The 20037-nt window shown below is 50.3% G+C and overlaps 2 protein-coding genes across 2 annotated transcripts in view; one reads left to right on the forward strand and one right to left on the reverse strand.

Annotated features, from left to right (window-relative positions):
* Nucleotides 1-9880, forward strand: part of kif28 (kinesin family member 28) — a gene marked incomplete at its 5' end in the record, with an annotated part of 12144 nt that extends 2264 nt beyond the window's left edge. Inside the window, 19 exons of the mRNA XM_084475913.1 lie at nt 1274-1385; nt 1502-1569; nt 1840-1982; nt 2385-2506; nt 2736-2826; nt 3332-3392; nt 3681-3804; nt 4077-4212; nt 4480-4598; nt 5422-5529; nt 5667-5738; nt 6426-6566; nt 7004-7074; nt 7239-7373; nt 7546-7712; nt 8020-8120; nt 8409-8532; nt 8971-9107; nt 9617-9880. Of these exons, the coding sequence (XP_084332039.1) occupies nt 1274-1385; nt 1502-1569; nt 1840-1982; nt 2385-2506; nt 2736-2826; nt 3332-3392; nt 3681-3804; nt 4077-4212; nt 4480-4598; nt 5422-5529; nt 5667-5738; nt 6426-6566; nt 7004-7074; nt 7239-7373; nt 7546-7712; nt 8020-8120; nt 8409-8532; nt 8971-9107; nt 9617-9775 (2191 nt within the window). The 3' untranslated portion in view covers nt 9776-9880. The remainder of the gene's footprint in view (nt 1-1273; nt 1386-1501; nt 1570-1839; nt 1983-2384; nt 2507-2735; nt 2827-3331; nt 3393-3680; nt 3805-4076; nt 4213-4479; nt 4599-5421; nt 5530-5666; nt 5739-6425; nt 6567-7003; nt 7075-7238; nt 7374-7545; nt 7713-8019; nt 8121-8408; nt 8533-8970; nt 9108-9616) is intronic.
* A 2666-nt stretch (nt 9881-12546) lies between these two features.
* LOC311356153 (frizzled-3-like) overlaps nt 12547-20037 on the reverse strand; it is a gene marked incomplete at both ends in the record, with an annotated part of 7931 nt that continues 440 nt past the window's right edge. Inside the window, 9 exon segments of the mRNA XM_084475914.1 lie at nt 12547-12772; nt 13173-13336; nt 13487-13601; nt 14344-14492; nt 17037-17288; nt 17711-18010; nt 18689-18851; nt 19468-19622; nt 19624-19774. Of these exon segments, the coding sequence (XP_084332040.1) occupies nt 12547-12772; nt 13173-13336; nt 13487-13601; nt 14344-14492; nt 17037-17288; nt 17711-18010; nt 18689-18851; nt 19468-19622; nt 19624-19774 (1675 nt within the window).

Below are 20037 nucleotides of genomic sequence, written 5' to 3' on the forward strand. Positions count from 1 at the left end.
GCAACGTCATCAGGTAGACCTCAACCTCAACCTCAACCTCACCACGCTGGCGTGGTCATCAGGAGGAGCTTCATGGATTCATGGATTCTTCTCCTTTAGATTTGGGCCCATTTATTACATCCTGCTGTTGGTCAGAAGCAGTCATTTATATCTATAATTCTAATATTCTAGTTATATTCATGCTGTATTTTGTGTTTTTATTGCTAGTTGTGTTTATTTTATTCTATTTACTTTACTGATGGTTCTTGATTGAGTGGAGCAACTGTAACAAATAATTTCCTCCGGGATCAATAGTCACTATCTGTATAGATCAATAGTCATCTGTATAGATCAATAGTCACTATCTGTATAGATCAATAGTCATCTGTATAGATCAGTAGTCACTATCTGTACAGATCAATAGTCACTATCTGCATAGATCAATAGTCACCTGTATAGATCAATAGTCACTACCTGTATAGATCAATAGTCACTATCTGTATAGATCAATAGTCACTATATAGATCAATAGTCACTACCTGTATAGATCAATAGTCACTACCTGTATAGATCAATAGTCACTATCTGTATAGATCAGTAGTCACTATCTGTATAGATCAATAGTCACTATCTGTATAGATCAATAGTCACTATCTGTATAGATCAGTAGTCACTATCTGTATAGATCAATAGTCACTATCTGTACAGATCAATAGTCACTATCTGCATAGATCAATAGTCACCTGTATAGATCAATAGTCACTACCTGTATAGATCAATAGTCACTATCTGTATAGATCAATAGTCACTATATAGATCAATAGTCACTACCTGTATAGATCAATAGTCACTATCTGTATAGATCAGTAGTCACTATCTGTATAGATCAATAGTCACTATCTGTATAGATCAATAGTCACCTGTATACTGGAAGGGGAAGAACCCTCCTGCCTATGTTCATTGGATTAGAGAGGCAATGTTGGGATTGGCCCTGGAAAAAACTAGGTATGCAGAACGTGGATTGGAGGATAAATATGACAGAACCTGGTCACAGTTCATAACTCATGTCAAGAGCCTGCCTTTTGCCTGACTCCCTGTTTTTATATATTAATTAATTAATTTTTGTTCTTTCACTCTCTATGACTGCCGTCCTAGTCTTCGCAATGCCCATAGTCTGACTGTTGGGACTCTTTTTTTATTTACTCCCCTCCCCTCCTCCCTCCCTCCCTCTCCCCTCTCCTCCCCTCCTCCCTCCCTCCCCTCCTCCCCTCCTCCTCTCTCCTCCCTCCCCCAGTGCCCTGGCTGATGTGGCGGTGGGGAGGAGGGGGGTCCACATCCCCTACAGAGTCTCGGTCCTCACCAAGCTGCTGCAGTCTGCCCTGGGGGGCAACAGCCGGACCGTCATGGTACAAACACCGCCGTCCACACGGAGTCACGGTTCAACGGCCTCACTGCGCAGTACACAGCCACACAGCATGGGGTGAATAACCACGTGAATGATGTGAGTATGTTTGATCACCAGATCGCCACTCTGAGCCCGGCTGATATCTGCTACGAGGAGTCTCTGTCCACTCTGCGCTACGCCGAGAGGTGAGTGATGGAGAATACCTTCTCTTAAGGACACTTCGGACCAGCAACATGTTTGATTACATTTTAGAGTTAGGATCACGGGAAGATACAGACAGCGAAGTGACCAAGAACACATTCAGTCAGACAACATGATTCTGATGGGGAAACCTTTGCATTGTGGGTAGTTAACACAAAGGAAACAAAGGTGAGGGGGAGTAACCATCCCCCCTCCCCCCCTCCTCCCCTCTCCTCCCCTTCCCTCCCCCCCCCCCTCCCCTCCCCCCCCCTCAGGGCCAAGCGGATCCAGAACCGGGCGGTGGTGAACGAGAGCCCCACGGAGCGCCTGGTGAAGGAGCTGAAGGCGGAGAACGCCCGACTGACGCACCGCCTCAGCAGGCTGGGCCAGGAGGGCCGCCGCGCCGACGACGAGACCAGTAAGACCATTAGAGGAGACCAGTAAGACCAGTACAGGAGACCAGTAAGACCAGTAGAGAAGACTAGTAAGACCAGTAGAGCAGACCAGTAAGACCATTAAGGAGACCAAACAGGCTGGGCCAGGAGGGCAGACGAGGAGACCAGTAAGACCAGTAGAGGAGACCAGTAAGACCAGTAGTGCAGGCTGGACCAGGAGGTGTAGCAAAGATGACCAGTAAGACCAGTGCATTAGATAGCATCCTTACAGGTTACAGTGGTAAAATGTGTTTCTATGGACTATGTTTGCGTGCGTGCGTGTGTGTGTCTGTGTCTGTGTGCGTCTGTGTGTGCGTGTGCGTGTGCGTGTGTGTCTGTGTGTGTGTGTGTGTGTGTGTGTGTGTGTGTGTGCGTCCCCCCCCTAGAGGAGATCCGTGAGCTCCTCACTCACAACGAGCTCCAGATCAGAGCGATCCAGACGCTGTGGGAGCAGCACCTCCAGGAGGCGCTGAAGGACTGGGAGCTACAGTACGCCAGCATCACACAGGTACACGCACGCACACACACGCACGCACGCACGCACGCACGCACGCACGCACGCACACACACACACACGCACAGGCACGCACCCGCACAGGCACGCACACATACACACACACACATGCACACACGCACGCACGCACGCACTCACGCACACACACGCAGAAACAACCTGCTCCTTGGTGTATTGAGTTCCCATTCTGATGTGTAATATCATTAGTTGACCGTCTCCCCAGGAGAGGAGGATGATGCAGATGCACCCGTACATCCTGAACATCAACGAGGACGCTCAGCTGTCTGGGGTGGTGAAGCTCTTCATCCCCGAGGGTCAGGCTCTCTCTCTCTCTCTCTCTCTCTCTCTGTCTCTGTCTCTGTCGGTCTCTCTCTCTCTCTCTCTCTGTCTCTCTCTCTCTCGCTCTCTCTCGCTCTCTCTGTCTCTGTCGGTCTCTCTATCTCTCTCTCGCTCTCTAAATGAGCTACAGTTGGAAATATCAAGAATAAAAGAAAGAGAAAGCGACAAAGAGAACAAGAACATCTATAAAAGATAGAAAATGACAAAAGAAAAGACAAAGCTCTCTCCCCTGACGGCCCTGATTACATTCTTTAGTGTAAAGCCAAGAGGATCCAGGGAGTGCTTTGGTGTTCTTCACTCAAACACTGAAAAGCAAAAACACCACATCTCAGAACCACTGTGACTCCAGAGATGTTTGAGTGATTCTTCGTGACCGTGTCTTCTTGTTTATTCTATTATTCTATTCAAGCTGATGATCTAAATGTATATGGTCACGGCTGTGTGTGTTCTCTCTGGCTCCGTGGTGTGTGTTCTGCTCAGGGGAGTGGGACATCGGACTGGCCGAGTCCTCACCTCGGTCCATCCTGATCAAAGGCCTCGGGTCAGTCGCTCTACGTACACAATGTCTGAGTGAACTCTAGAAGAGCTCTACTGTTTAAAATCATTTAAATTAATGAATGTGTGTGTGTGTGTGTGTGTGTGTGTGTGTGTGTGTGTGTGTGTGTGTGTGTACCTGTGTGTGTCTGTCTGTCTGTCTGTGTGCACCTGTGTGTGTGTATGTGTGTGTGTGTATGTATGTGAACGTGTGTGTGTGTGTGTACCTGTGTGTGTCTTAACCTGTATGTGTGTGTGTGTGTGTGTGTCTGTACCTGTGTGTGTGTGTGTCCAGGATCCAGGAGCGCCATGCTGCATTTAAGAACGAACAGCGGCAGGTGTCATTGACCCCACTGTCAGGGTCAAAGGTCATCGTCAACGGCAATCTCGTCTCCCAGACAACCGAGCTGCAGCACCTGGTGGGTTTCTGCACAAACACACACACACACACACACATGTACACACACACACACACACACACAGACACATGTACACACGGGTACGTACACACACACACACACACACACACACAGACACATGTACACACGGGTACGTACACACACACACACACACATAGGTTCACATACACACACACAGACACATGTACACACGGGTACGTACACACACACACACACACACACACACACACACACACACACCCCCTTAAGGCCTGCCCCCCTCCTGTGTGAAGGACAGGCTGATCTTGGGCTCCACCTCCACCTACCTGTTCATTGGCTACCCATCAGAGAGGGGCAGCGACGATTGGAGTCGCTATGACTACGACTACTTCCACTCAGAGCTGGCGGCGGCCGAGGGCATCAACCTGGGTGAGGGGGGGGGCACCTGTGTGTCTGTGTGTGTGTGTGTGTGTAGGAGACACTGCATCTGGGTCCATTCAGGCTGACCCTAGCCTTCTATGACTCCATTAATCTTGTCTGTTTGTGTGTGTGTGTGTGCGTGTGCCTTTCCGAGTCTGCGTGCTTGTATGTGCGTGTGTGTGCGTGCGTGTGCGTACGTGCGTGTGTGTGCATGCGTGCGTGTGCATACGTGTGTGTGTGTGCGTGCGTGCGTGCGCGCGTGTATGTGTGTGTCAGGAGAGCCCTCATCTGGCTCCAGCCAGACGGACCCCAGCCTGCTCGCCGTGTTCTACGACTACATCAGGCTGATGCCCCTAGTGGCCGAGGCCAACCAGATGAGTCAGGACCTCCACAAGGTACACACATAGAGATACACCTATAGATATACAACTCCACAAGGTACACACATAGAGATACATCTATAGATATACAACTAAACAAGGTACACATATAGAGAGACATCTATAGATATACAACTCAACAAGGTACACACATAGATATAGATATACAACTCAACAAGGTACACAAGGCACAACCATATAGATATATCTATCTATTTTTCTATCTATCTCTACAGCTACATCTATATATACATATACATCTGTTACGCGGCTCAATGCAACAAAGAAACAGGGCAGGAGACAGCGCGACAATCCACGTTTCTTTGTTTATTTTTCCGTGAAAAGCATGTAACAAAAAATGATCTCTGCAGTCGGTGCGTAACCACAAATCAAATCTCCCGCCGCCGTCTCTCGGAGGCCAGGCCCCTTTTATCTGGTTCCAGGGACACGCCCCGTACGCGGGCACACCCCCCGATCCTGGAACATGTGGGACCAGGCCTAGGAGAGAAACGAGAAAACGAGCAGCACACACCATATGACCCCTGAAAGGCCAAGGTGGCCGTAACAACATCTATATATCTAGCTATATTTTTATGTATATATATATATATATATATAAATAGATAGATAGATAGATAGATAGATAGATAGATAGATAGATAGATAGATAGATATGTATCATATTTATACAGTATTTATCCTATATATAGTATGGCTTTACTTCATGTATCCTAGTCCAACCTTGATGAAGCATATCTATAATGTGTGTTGCATACATGTCCATGAGAGCTTCTATACATCTCTGTCTAGATGAAGAGAGAACACTGCTGTGTTTCAGGGCGTGGTCTTCAAGGTGGAGATCAAGAACCTGGCTCTGTCCGACTCCAAAGGTCACGACCTGGAGAAGGAGGTCGTGGTCAGGGTCACCTCTCTGGAGAGCAAGCAGGTGAGAGCAACACCGAGGCCTCAAACTGTGAGGCTGGTGTTGCATCTGACCCTGACCCCTGACCTCTGATTCAGGTGTGGGTGTGGTCCAAGGTGAAGTGTGTGTGTTTGGCGTCTGACCCCTGACCTCTGATTCAGGTGTGGGTGTGGTCCAAGGTGAAGTTTGTGAGCCGTAAGTTCCTCATGGAAGAGATCTACCAGCAGCACCAGGTGAGGCGGAGCCAAGAGAACTTATTTATAAACACCCCATACCTTTACCTTATCATCAGGTTTATTATCTTTTACACACCCATACCTTTACCTTATCATCAGGTTTATTATCTTTTACACACCCATACCTTTACCTTATCATCAGGTTTATTATCTTTTACACACCCATACCTTTACCTTATCATCAGGTTTATTATCTTTTACACACCCATACCTTTACCTTATCATCAGGTTTATTATCTTTTACACACCCATACCTTTACCTTATCATCAGGTTTATTATCTTTTACACACCCATACCTTTACCTTATCATCAGGTTTATTATCTTTTACACACCCATACCTTTACCTTATCATCAGGTTTATTATCTTTTACACACCCATACCTTTACCTTATCATCAGGTTTATTATCTTTTACACACCCATACCTTTACCTTATCATCAGGTTTATTATCTTTTACACACCCATACCTTTACCTTATCATCAGGTTCATTATCTTTTACACACCCATACCTTTACCTTATCATCAGGTTTATTATCTTTTACACACCCATACCTTTACCTTATCATCAGGTTTATTATCTTTTACACACCCATACCTTTAGCTTATCATCAGATTTCCCAGTGAGTGTATCCCAGTCTTATGCTCAGCTGTCGCTGTGTGTATGTTCTTCTCTGCACCCAGGGCGGAGAGGGCTCGTCCCTGGCCGCCCTGCCCAGAGATAAGGACCCGTTCTGGGACCCGCTGGAGCCGCTGCTCCTGGGCAGCGCTCACCTCTGGCTGCAGTCGCTAGCGTTCCGCATCCCCCTAGAGGAGCAGCTGGAGGTACGCTGAGGACGTTTACATTGAGACATTTATCAGACGCTTCTATCCAGAGCGACTCACAATGAGTACATTTGTCAGAAGAAAGAGAAACAACAATATATCTCTGTGGGTACAGTAAGGATGTTCATAGAACCAAGTGCCAAGCACTAACAATCACTAGGTTAACGCATTCACTGTATACAACACAGAGAGCTAGGATAAGACACTACACCATGCTCAGTAATACTTTTAAGTGTCAGGACGTACAACATACATTAAGTGCATAAGAGGGGTGTGGGGGGTGGAGGGAGAGGCTATGCAGAGTCTAGACAACAGACAGTAGATGATACGTTCACACAAGATCTCTTGCATGTGTCAGTGTGTTTAAATGCAGAGTGATGATCAGTGATGATTGGATGTTGGTCTCCTGATCTCTGATTGGATGTTGTTCTCCTCAGGTTCTGGGCTCAGAGGGCACAGAAGAGGCCATTCTACAGACCCAGCTGGTCCCATGCACCTCCACCGGGCTGTATGTTACACAGGCACACACGCACGCACGCACGCACGCACGCACGCACGCACACACACACACACACACACACACACACACACACACACACACACACACACACACACACACACACACACACACACACACACACACACACACACACTGCGTCTCTGCCCCTCCAGGCCCCTGGGGGAGGAGGACATCCTGATCGACCCGTCGGAGCTGCTGGGCCGCCGACTGGACTTCCAGCTGGTCCTGGAGCAGCTGTGTGGCCTCCGCTGGATCAAGGCCTGCAGGGAGCGGGGGGTGCAGATCGGGTAGGACTCAGTCCAGGTCACCATCAACAGCAGAGTGAACACAAGGATTAAAAATATTGACAACCTGTCCCTGGTTCTCCCTCTCCTGTCCCTGGTTCTCCCTGGTCCCCCCTGGTCCTCCCTGGTCCCCCCCCGGTTCTCCCTGGTCCTCCCTGGTTCTCCGGCCCCTCAGCTTCCGGTTCTTCGAGGGCCCCGGGCCGCTGTACACGCCGGCCGTGTGGCACAACGTGAACCCGCTGCTGGACCAGCGGCTCCACTTCAGCTGCCCCCGCAGCTCCCAGGGGCTGCTGGACCACCTGCAGAGCAGCGCCCTGGTGCTGGAGCTCTGGGGGCTGCAGGGTGGGTCTGAAGGGGGGGGGGGGGGGGGGGCTGCAGGGTGGGTCTGGACCGGACCGGGGGGGGGGGGGGGAGGGAGGAGGGAGTGGGGGCTGCAGTGGGTGGGTCTCTGAGGCAGAGAGAGGGATGGATGGACGAAAGCATGGATAGATGGATGAATGAATAGATGAATGGATGGTTACATGAATGACTGATGGATAGATTAATGAATGAATGGATGATTGATGGATGGACGAAAGGATAGATGGATGGATGATTTGATTGATGGTGGTATGGTGGATGCTGATGGTGCCCCCCCCTCCTCCCCCAGAGGGCTGCACTGAGCTCACCACCTCCATGGACGGAGTGAAGATGACCTCAGACGGTGTCTTCATCATCAACGGCTCCGGAGCGGCCGACTCTACCGCCACAGTGAGTGACATCACTGTTACCACGGTGACCGTCTCCATATGGACCATATAAACACATAACCCAACCTGCCCCTGACAGACAGGGCGGCTGAAGGAACGTCTCCCGTAGAGACCTCACTTTACTGCATCCTCCATTAATATTAGAATAAAACCCCTCATGATTGTGTGTGTGTGTGCGCGCGCATGTTTGTATCTGTGTGTGTGTTTGCATGTTTATGTTTGTGTGTGTGTGTGCGCGTGCGTGTGTGTGTGTGTGTGTATGCATGCATGTGTGTGTGTGTGTGTTCAGTCCTTGTCTCCTGCAGACCTCGGCTCCTCGCTGCAGGAGGAGCTGGAGGAGCTGAGGACCAGCAACTCCTCCCTGAAGAAGGAGAACCAATCTCTGAGAGAACAGCTCCTCACGGCCAGGAACGGTACCGCCCCCTCACCCCCTCTCTACCTCACCCCCTCACTACCTCACCCACTCACCACCTCACCACCACCTGGAATCAAACCAACCCTCACTCTCCATGACCTTACATCAGAAAAAAAAAAAAAAAGCACAACAATCAAATCTCAAAACTCTTTCCCTGACTGCCATGCACCTCTGAAAGGATATCTTTCTTAATTGGACCCTTAATTGATTGAGCGTGTTGTGACTCTTTGTAATAAGACACATTCAAGACAACACCGCTGCATTAAACAAAAAACATAAAAGACCAAATCAGCAGTGATAATAAGATGGTGTAATTGGAGATTGTCATTCTAAACTAAAAATATATAAATATGTTTTTAACATAATTGATGGTCAGATTTGCTTGTTGTAATTCCACCTCTGACCTCTAACCCCTAGTCTCTAACCTCTGACCCAGGTGCTGAGGGGGCGGGCCGCGGGCGAGCCCAGAGGCCCAGCTGTGACGCTGAGTTTGCTCGTGCTCTGAAGGTTTTCTACCACAACATGACCTCTGTACGGGGTCAGCTGCAGCGCCTCCGCCGGCACAGAGCCAGCGTACGTATCCCATCGTGTTCCTCTCTGCACTGGCTCATGGAACCGTTAGGTCTGGTTATAAAGCTGGCCTTCACAGCAGTAACATAAACAAAGTGAAAACAGGATTTTATTGAATTGCTGGTCAAATGTAGTTAATGTAGTGAAAGACCATCTTAAGTAGCTCATGTAACAACTCAAAATTGACATCTTAATCCTATGAATCTTTATTACTCATTGTAGTTATCTTAATGTCCCTTCTGGGATGAAGGACGTTTCTACAGCTCCATCTTATCAGCCTCTTGGCTGAATGATGTGTTACATGAATCTCTTGATCTCCAGTGAGCGTGGTAATCTCCCAGAACACACGACCCTCCATGTTGTACCGGTCTCTCACCCTTCATGTTACCCATCTCTCTCTCTGCATCTCTCACCCTCCATGTTACCCGTGTCTCTCCTCCATATTACCCGTCTCTCTCTCTCTGCGTCTCTAACCCTCCATGTTGTCTCTCTCTCTCTCTCTCTCTCTGCAGGAGGACTCTGAGCCGCTGGCTCTGCGTCTCTTCGTGGACGAGCAGAGTCAGCTGCTGAAGGACTTCTCTGAGCAGCTGGAGCTCTGCGTCTCCGCACTCAAACAGGACGTGGCCGCCATCGTCCGCAGGAAGCGCGAGCGCTCTGGGATCTGGTCCTGATGGCCTCTCTCTCTCAGGGTCTTCAGCCATGGGCTGTACAGCACATGTTGATGGACAGAATGATCTACAACCCAGCTTGTATTATTAATGTCGCTTAAACATCTCTTCAAAACCCCATTATGCATCGGTCCAATTTAACCTGAATGAATAAAGTGCTATAGCAAAAAAGGGAAACAAAATCAAATTATGGTTCAACAATCTTTAGTGCAACAAATAATTAAAATACTTAAACACTGCATCAGACGAATAATTCATGAGGACGTTCAGAGGAAACAGAACGACTGCATCATGAAGACCGTATCAAAAGTTTATTACAGCGCTTGGAGAAGTTAAGTTAAGAATGCAAGTAAATAATTGATCCCCTCGTTAAGGTCCCGCCTCGGCACCAAAGTCACCCTCAGTTTCCCCCCCTGTTGCTATGGAGACCCCCTCAGTCGAAGCTCCATCCAGACTCAGGCGTTGGACTGTAGGCGGTTCGCGATGGACGCGGTAATGCAGTATAAAATAAAACAGTTCAGAGAGAGATCGGGAACAGTTAGAAAAGTACAGACATTAGGTCCATCGTACACATCGTGCAGCGAGCCAGACTCACGTAATGACAAGAGGCAGAGCAGGTCCAGGGTACACACGCTAGCTGGTGGGGAAACAAGAAGATGGAGATGAACCAGGAGGTGAGCAGAGGCTGGTCCCTGCAGATGGTGTATGAAGCCTGGTGTCAGCAGCCATGTTGGAGAGCTATGGTTTGTGAGTTCAGAGTTTACAAGTCTACTGCGGGGCTATGGTGGGCAGTAAACAAACAATTATAAAGGCTCAATTCTAGCTTGACTCAGGTAGGGATTAGCACGTGTAGCTCATAACATTAAAGATGAATTCCATGTATGTATGGCAGTGTACCGGTACAGACTACCTTCTGGCAGACATGTGTGTCACAGAGCCAGGCTGCAGGTGAGGCGTGAGGCTGTGTTCCCTGCTGTGAGGCCAGTGGGAGGGGGGTCAGTAGAAGCTGGGGCCTGAGGCTGTGAACCATGGGTGATCTGGTGCTGCTGGACCAGTCAGGAACATAAAGTGCTGTTCAGTCAGTCTATACAGAGACGATGAGTGCTGCGTGTACCGCATAGATCAATGAGAATAATAACAACGCAGTTGTTGACTGTAAGACTGTTGTTAACATGTGACTGTAAGACTGTTGTTAACATGTGACTGTATGACTGTTGTTAACATGTGACTGTAAGACGCGGTGATGGTGATGAGCTTCAAAGGGGATCCATCAGGCGCTTCTATCTTCTATGTTAAAATAGTGCTCTGCAAAGATGGTGGTCTACAACATCAACATCAACTCAGATCTGGTAAAAAAAATTACAAACAAACAAATCGGCCACTGATGTCATCGGTCCGGTACCGAGTTCTCCAGAGAGAGCTGGATGAGACCGGGGAGCCGCCTGTAGCATCGAACCCACGTCCATCTGTGACAGAGGACTTAGCACCAATATGATTGAAAACACCCGAGAACAGATTGAGATTCTGAACAAGACGGTAACAGAAGGAGTTGTGTCTGACGCTATACATATATTACAATATATTAAAGGTCACCCTGTCCAGTAGTGAGCAGAACCTCCATATTTTTAAGAGAATTCTTCCCATTTTCTGGAATTTTCACCGGATAACGTTAATGCAATTTAACAAAATACTCTCTACAGAAGAAATCCACTACCAGCCAAAATCATTTTTGACAATTTTGTACATACACTGGGGTTAAGGGAGGGGCAAACTAAAGGGTTGCATCAACCGCACTGACCTAGAAGTTGTATTACAACATACACCTTACATGACCTTGACACACACACACACACACACACACACACACACACACACACACACACACACACACACACACACACACACACACACACACACACACACACACACACACACACACACACACACACACACACACACACACACACACACACACACACACAAAATGTTCACAGTATAAAAATACTTCAGCCCACAGCTGAGAAATCCACCAGTTCACATTAGACTTTGTTTCTAGGTCCACACCAAAGTGAAAGTGTCTCTGTGATTGTTTAAACACAGGCTGAGACTTGAGACTGAATCATCTTCTTTTGAGGCCACAAAAAACAGCAATTTAAAAAAAAGTTTCAACGTCATCTTGACTCAACCTCCAAGTGTCTCCAGAGAAACGCTCTATCGTCATCATAAAAGCCTACGTAACAATAAGGAATAATTTAAATTCAAACACATCCCTTCTCTCTCTCTTCAGTTCACCGTCAGTCTCCCCTCCGAGTCCCTCTTGGGTCTCAACCCCACAACCTTCTGAACACGCTCTGAGATTGAGGAACATCTCCCAGGCCGCCCCATGGGGTCTCCGTCCTCAGCCGACAGGTACGGCCGGTCGTAGAGGTGGGGGTCTCAGGTGGTCTCAGACTGGGAAGAGGGGGGGTGGGGCGCTCCACAGTCAGAATGGAGCCTCAGAACTGACCAGGGTCAGCCCCGGTGGCAGTACCGCACTCAGCCACAGGGGGTGCTGTACGCACGTCTCATGAATGATTACATCCTGTTATAAGTAACAACAGCTGAGGTCAGCTTCCTATAACTACTTTCGTCACTTCCTGTGGCAGTACCGCACTCAGCCACAGGGGGGTGCTGTACGCACGTCTCATGAATGTTCAACTCCGGTTATGAGGCGGTAACAACAACAGCTCACAGGTCAACTTCCTGTAACTTATTGGTCACTTCCTGCCTCCTCCTCAGGCGCTGGTTCCGTTGTCGCCGGGTGGCGGGCTGTCGGTTGCCGCGGCGCCGTGGGTGACGAGCGGGGGCGGGGCCTCCGAGGCGTCCCGCTGGCTGCCGCGAGCCGATTGGCCGTCGAGCCGGTGGAGGCTGCTGTGAGTGGACAGCGGGTGGTCGAGGCGGGGCATGCTGCCGTGGTAACTGCGCACCTCTGAGCCGCCGTAGCCCGCCGCCGAGTCATGCCTGAGAGGGGAGGGAGGGGGGGAGGAAGTGATGTCACAACAAACGCCACAATCCCGTCAAAACGTTTCCTTTACACAGACAACAGTGTACCACAGTGACAGAATACCACCAGGTGTCTGCCCTTCCCTGTGCCCTAGTGACATCACTAGTGGGCGTGTCCACCTGGATGTACGCTGTATAGATCAGTCCACCAGCCGACGCCGTGGACTGTGGCAAACGCTGCTGATCTATCCATCATACATCTAGGTGGACACGCCCACCACTAGTGATGTCACTAAAACACAAAAAAGGAAAAAGGCCGATTTTCAAACGGCTTGTGAATGTCTAAACACACTCACCTGGTGGTGTGAGTGTGTACTGCCCCTTTAAGAAAAACTACTATATAAACGTCCTGCCGTACCTGTTGTCACGGGAGCGGTTGAGGCTGCCGTGGTAACTGACTTTGCTGTGGAGGCTGCTGGGCTTACTGCGGCAGGAGGCCGGCAGCGAGGGGAGGGGCCGGATGGGCTCGTCGGGGTCGTCCAGCACCGCCAGCTGGGTGGAGGAGGCGTGGGTGGAGGTGCCCTGGAGGGGGGGGGGGGGGGGAGCACAGGTCAGGACCCCCACCATGTAAGGTGAGGAGTGGGGCGGCCAGGTGTGCGTGTGTGTCTGTCTGTCTGTCTGTCTGTCTGTCTGTCTGTCTGCGTGCGTGTGTGCGTGCATGCGTGTCAGTACCTGGGTGGAGGTCCCCCTGGACTTCCTGATGATGGGGGTGTTGGGGTCCCTCAGCAGAGACTGGGCCAGGTCGGGCTGCTCCTGCAGGACCTGGCGAGACTCGTTCACCCCACTGCTGTGGAGAGAGAGAGAGGAGGAAACACATTCACATTCAGGGCTTCTAGCAGACGACTTTTAGCAGACGATTTTGTTGCAAAGAGATGCAACAAAATGCATCTCTTTCATTAGGTTACACCTCCTCTCTTTTCCTCTGCAAAACCAGCCTGGCTTAAAAATTATATAAAAATCAGCCAATCAGGAATATTTCATTTTTTAAGTTAAATGGCAAACCATTTACAATTGAAAACAATCTTACGACAACGTCAAATCCTCCACTTAGTTCCTTTAAGGATTCACTAAGTGAGTTTACACTGCCTTCATAACGAAGCCTCGTTTCCCTTTAAAGAGCGGCATGCTGCTGCCCTCTAACGACCTCTAAGGACCCCTCTGACTCACTCTTAACGACCTCTAAGGACCCCTCTGACTCACTCTTAACGACCTCTAAGGAGCCCTCTGACTCACTCTTAACGACCTTTAAGGACCCCTCTGACTCACTCTTAACGACCTCTAAGGACCCCTCTGACTCACTCTTAACGACCTCTAAGGACCCCTCTGACTCACTCTTAACGACCTTTAAGGACCCTCTGACTCACTCTTAACGACCTCTAAGGACCCCTCTGACTCACTCTTAACGACCTCTAAGGACCCCTCTGACTCACTCTTAACGACCTCTAAGGACCCCTCTGACTCACTCTTAACGACCTCTAAGGACCCCTCTGACTCACTCTTAACGACCTCTAAGGACCCCTCTGACTCACTCTTTGCGCTTGTTGCCGTGCAGGAAGCCGGCCCACTCGAAGCAGGTCTTCTTGCTGCCCACCCAGAAGACGGAGGGGACCCCCACCACCAGCATCATCAGGTACTTGATGAGGAAGAGGACCAGCGCCGGCTCGTGACTCTCCTCCACCTGAGGAACACACACTCAGGGTTCATACGGTGAACCGACTGCATTCACACAGCGCTGCTCTAACCAGCGGCCGCTCAAAGCGCTGTACGACACTGCCTGACATTCACCCATTCATACACACATTCACACACACCGACGGTGGAGTCAGCCACGCAGGGCGACAGCCAGCTGGTCAGGAGCAGTCAGGGTGAGGCGTCTCGCTCAGGGACACCTCCACACTCAGCTAGGAGGAGCCGGGGATCGAACCAGCAACCTTCCGGTTACCAGCCGACCCGCTCTGCCTCCTGAGCCACATGCAGTCTGACCGTGATGGAGCCAGAACTGGATCTGTTTCTCTGACCAATAGGGTGAGAGAGACAGAACAGCTGACCATGTGCCAAACTGTCTCTGCACGGTTCACAGGGTGGCGTGCAATCCTGATGTTAGATACTGGGTTAGGTTCATACTGTGGAGACTGATGGAGATTCTGTAGAGTGTGAGGGGGTGAAGGAAGAGTTGTGTTGGTACTCCCTCTTGTGGTGGCTGAGCTCACTGCAGAAGGTCTCAGTGATTGTAGTGCTTGGCTTTCAAAACCAGTCAGTCAGTCATTTTAACTACAGAAAATATCCTTTTAACAGCATGAACGACAAACAAATACAAGCTATACATTTGTTAATGATAAAGAATGTGTAATGAGCATTGCACATTTTTGACACACACAAACACGGGAGGTTCCAATAGCAAAGTTATAATGAAATTCCAAAGCTACAATGGGACAGTGAGGGGGTCACTGCACACACACACACACACACACACACACACACACACACACACACACACACACACACACACACACACACACACACACACACACACACACACACACACACACACACACACACACACACACACACACACCTTCTTTCATCTACTGTGATGACTTTCATTTAAGACAAAAGGTGGACACACACAGCCACTACAACACGAGGTCTGTTCCCGACAGACCTGAAATAACACACACCTACCGAACCCTAACTGCCCCTGTGATGTCAACACAATAATAACAGTCTTCTGTCGTCCATGATGTTACACCGACATAAATCAAAGGTACTCATCATGTCGTCATTCACTGCTGAGGAAGGGAACACGCCTGTGTGTGGGTGTGTGTGTGTGTCTATTATGTTTAGCTGTGGATGTGTGTGTGTTTTTCGCCGTATGTGTGTGTGTTTTGTGAGTGTTAACCATTGTTATATTAATTAATCTGGCGCCTGTCTGTTCTAATCACCCCGCCCCGCCCTGCCCCCCCCCCTCCTCCTAACCGCTACAAAGAGGAACAGAAGAAGAGGCTCGGAGCGTGACTGGACACGCTCTGAAGACGAGAGAGAGGAACAGTTGGGGATTGTTGAGCAGTCGTGATGAGATGGGAGAGAGGCAGAGGATTCACACACAACAGACATATAGGTTACGTCTGAAGGAAGTAATGTTTAATAGCTAGGTGGGCCTGTGCCGAGACGTGATGTCATTTGTTTGTGTCTGAGCGTCTCCTGTGATCTGCAGACGCTCTGCAGGGAGGATGGAGAGGATGTGAAGTAGAGTAGTTCAGAGTGAATAACTTTTATGTTTTATGTTCCACAGGGTGATGGCTCGGTGCTTGATGTGCGACACGAGCGCGTGATCGCAAACGACTGAAGTCTGAAGCAAAAACAAGTTGATGCAGGGGAACGTTTGACAAGGAGCTGCAAGATCAGGAGAACTAACAGCTTTCTGGATTTCAACCTTTCCCTCACGTTCTCAAACACGTGTCTCAGTCCCACTCACTCTCCATATCAAAGAATCCCTGGAGCTCAGCCAGGTGAGGCCAGGTGAGTTCCACAGTGGGGTGATGTTCTAAGAGGCCGCCGGCTGTGAAGAGATCAAAGAGATCAGATATAGTCTGGGAGGGCCTTCCTGACTTCCTGAAGGGACTTCCCGTCTCTGAACCAAACTCCCCGTCTGTCCGGCTCAGGCCACCTGGAACCACCGACAGAAAGGTGTCCTCACCAGCCAGCCGCAACCGCACACGCTCACCTCCAGGTACCGTGAAGTGCCGTTTCATTAATGTGGATTGTGTACATTAATCTAACATGTATTGCTTTGCTTTTTTTTCTTCTTTGCTTTGAAATACATTTTAATTGAATGCAAGACGATTTGAGTTCAATCAAAATAGCGCTAACATTCGCTCACAGCGTTTACTTTGGACGTACGTCTGTCTGGATTCTACCGACCTAAACAAATGCAGAGGGAGGAAATACCAGCAGACCCAATCGCAGCAGACCCAATCACAGAAGACCCAATCACAGCAGACCCAATCGCAGCAGACCCAATCGCAGCAGACCCAATCGCAGCAGACCCAATCCCAGCAGATCCAATCACAGAAGACCCAATCACAGCAGACCCAATCACAGCAGACCCAATCACAGCAGACCCAATCCCAGCAGACCCAATCACAGCAGACCCAATCACAGCAGACCCAATCGCAGCAGACCCAATCCCAGCAGACCCAATCAGAGTGGCGGGGGGGCTGACCTTGTAGGGGCAGGGGATGTGGTAGCTGCGGCAGCGGCGGCGGACCCAGGTGGTCTCCCAGGCGCGGCGGTAGGCATGCTCGTACAGGTGGCAGCCGATGACGGTGAGCAGCGGCACCAGGTACAGCACCGAGAACACGCCGATGCGGATCATGAACTTCACCAGCTTGGTCTGGTTCTCCTTCTCCAGAGGGATCTCCATGCGCACGCGGTTCAGGGCCACGATGCCCACCAGCAGCAGGGACACGCCCACCTGGAGGGGGGAGGAGGGGGGAGGAGGGAGGGAGAGGACGTCAGGGAGGGGTGGGGACGGGGGTGTTGGGTGTGACACTATCAGATCAGAACCTTATCAGTGTGGGGGGGGGGTTCTTGAAACCATCGCTTCTCAGATGTTTACATTTTGTACGTGTTTATCTACAGACTCATCAGTTAAGTGGATATCCATCATGACTCATGCAGGCGATATACATTACACTGGATGGAGATGACAAACATCCACATCCAGGTCTGTGGACCAACACATTGTTCTCCTACCATCCCTCCCCCACGTCTACCTCCCTCCCTTCACCTTTATCTCCTTCCCTGCTCCTCTTCCTTCATCTCTACCTCCATTCCTCCATCTCTCCCTCCCTCTCTCCCCTCCTCCCCCCCCCCCCCCCCCCCTCCCCCACTCACCGCCACGTTGAGGCAGAGGGGCGCCAGCACGAACCAGCGCAGGGCGTCCACGTCGTACAGCCCCACGAAGCACACGCCACTGACCCCGTCGCCCTCAATCTTGTTGAGGGCCAGCAGGGTGACGGTGAGGGCCCCCGGGAGCCCCCAGGCGCAGGCGTGGAACAGCAGGGCCTTCTTCTCGATGGCCTCGCTGCCCCACTTGGGCACGGCGGCCAGGAACCAGGTGACGGTCAGGATGACCCACCACACGTTACCCGCCATGGTGAAGAAGTAGAGGACCATGAAGAACAGGGTGCAGATCTGGAGGGGCGGGAGACAGACGGTCACTACACCTGATACTTTAAATATTATATTATATAGAAGTAGAGGACCATGAAGAACAGGGTGCAGATCTGGAGGGGAGGGAGACGGTCACTACACCTGATACTTATTAAATATTATATTATATAGAAGTACAGCACCATAAAGAACAGGGTGCACACCTGCAAGAGAAACAATATATCTCTGTGGGTACAGTAAGTATGTTCATAGAACCAAGTGCCAAGCACTAACCATCACTAGGTTAACCCATTCCCCGTACACAACAGAGATAGCTAGGAGAAGACGCAACGCAATGCTAAGTACTGTTTGTAAGTGCCCGGACGTACAACATACAATAAATGCATAAGAGGGGTGTGGGGGTAAGGGGGGGGCTATGCAGGGTCCAGGTGAACTCTGAACCAGTGAGGCTTGAGTCTTTGGTGGAAGCTGGTGAGCGACTAATAATAACAATAACCATAACAATAATACAATTAATAATTCATAACAATTGTATTCATATTTGGTATTTTTACTATAACTTCTGTTTGCTCAAAGAGGTTTTCTGTAACCATATGTTTTCTAAACCGCAATTGATTAACCTGCAGAGATATGAACTCCAATCCACCGGGGAGACGTAACCACGCCGCCCACTGTGCCGCCATGGCAACGCAGCCTCACCTTGTTGTGGGATCCCTGAGTGACGGTGGCGGCACGGAAGTGGCCGGGGCTGGCGGCGTTGCACGCCACCCTGTCCTCCAATAGGAAGCCGAGGAAGAACACCAGCGACACCATGACGTAGCACACCGCGTAGAAGATGATGGGCCTCTCGGGATAGCGGAACCTTCGACCGGGGGAGAAGAAAAAGATTAATTAGTGAAACGACCGTTTCACAGTCTAGTATCGGCTATCGTTTATACAGCGTTGTTAAAAGTGTTATTGGGTCCCTTGCTTCTTTAATACTCTTCAATCAGTTTAATATCGACATGTTAAACTTGATAGAAAGGGTATGATTCAAATTGTGTTGTGGGCCTATTGTCTTTGGTCCTAATTCACTTCCAGTGAACTAATGAGTAGCTGGGGGGAGGCACTGGGCCCAGGACGGCCTACTGGTTCACCTCCCAGTGACTTAATGAGCAGGTAAGGGTTAGGCTCTGTGCTCCAGGACGGCCTGCACACACTGGGGATGGAACCCAGAACCTGCCATACCTTTGGGACCCGAGTCACGCACACTATCCTCCGGAGTGAATCTACAGATGGGTTCGCCTTGCTTCTAGATCGAGGAGGAGGAGGAGGAGGGAGAGGAGGAGGTGAAAGGGGAAGAGGAAGAAGAGAAGGAAGAGGAGGAGGAGGAGGAGGAGAAAGGGGAAGAGGAGGAGGAGGAAGGGGAAGAGGAAGAGGAGAAGGAAGAGGAGGAGAAGGAAGAGGAGGAGGAGAAGGAAGAGGAGGAAGAGGGCTACCTCGTGACGTCGATGAGGAAGGTGAGGAAGGTGAACAGCGTGGCCGACAGGCAGACGATGGACACGCCCCCGATGACGTAGCGCGCGGCGCTGAGCTCCTGGCGGCTGAAGAACATGGAGGGGCAGGGCGCCGAGCAGTCCCGCCGGCCCAGAAAACGAGTAGCCCAGCTCGGGGTCCACCTTCAGCTCGCGGGGGCACCAGAAGCCGTAGTCCCGCTGCACCGTCATGGAGGCCTGGTCCGCCGCGTCGTCCCCGGTGGAGACCAGGTCCTCCTGGCGGGGGTACGGCTCCTCGCACTCCGGGAACCTGGGAGAGAGACCAGCGGGTTGGGAGAGAGACCAGCGGGTTGGGAGAGAGATCAGCGGGTTGGAACAGAGACCAGCGGGTTGGAACAGAGACCAGCGGGTTGGAACAGAGACCACCGCTTCAGTCGCTTCTTTTTTTGTACTTCTTTTATTGAACTTTTATTTCCTTTTATTTTTTTCTTCACACCTACTCTTCGTTATTTCCTAAGCTTGTTAGCGATAATTACCTCGCTCTGCAGGCCCAGTGACCCCTGTGTGTGTGTG

Source organism: Micromesistius poutassou, assembly GCF_964030765.1.
Source record: "Micromesistius poutassou genome assembly, chromosome: 12".
NCBI classification, from domain to species: Eukaryota; Metazoa; Chordata; class Actinopteri; order Gadiformes; family Gadidae; genus Micromesistius; species Micromesistius poutassou.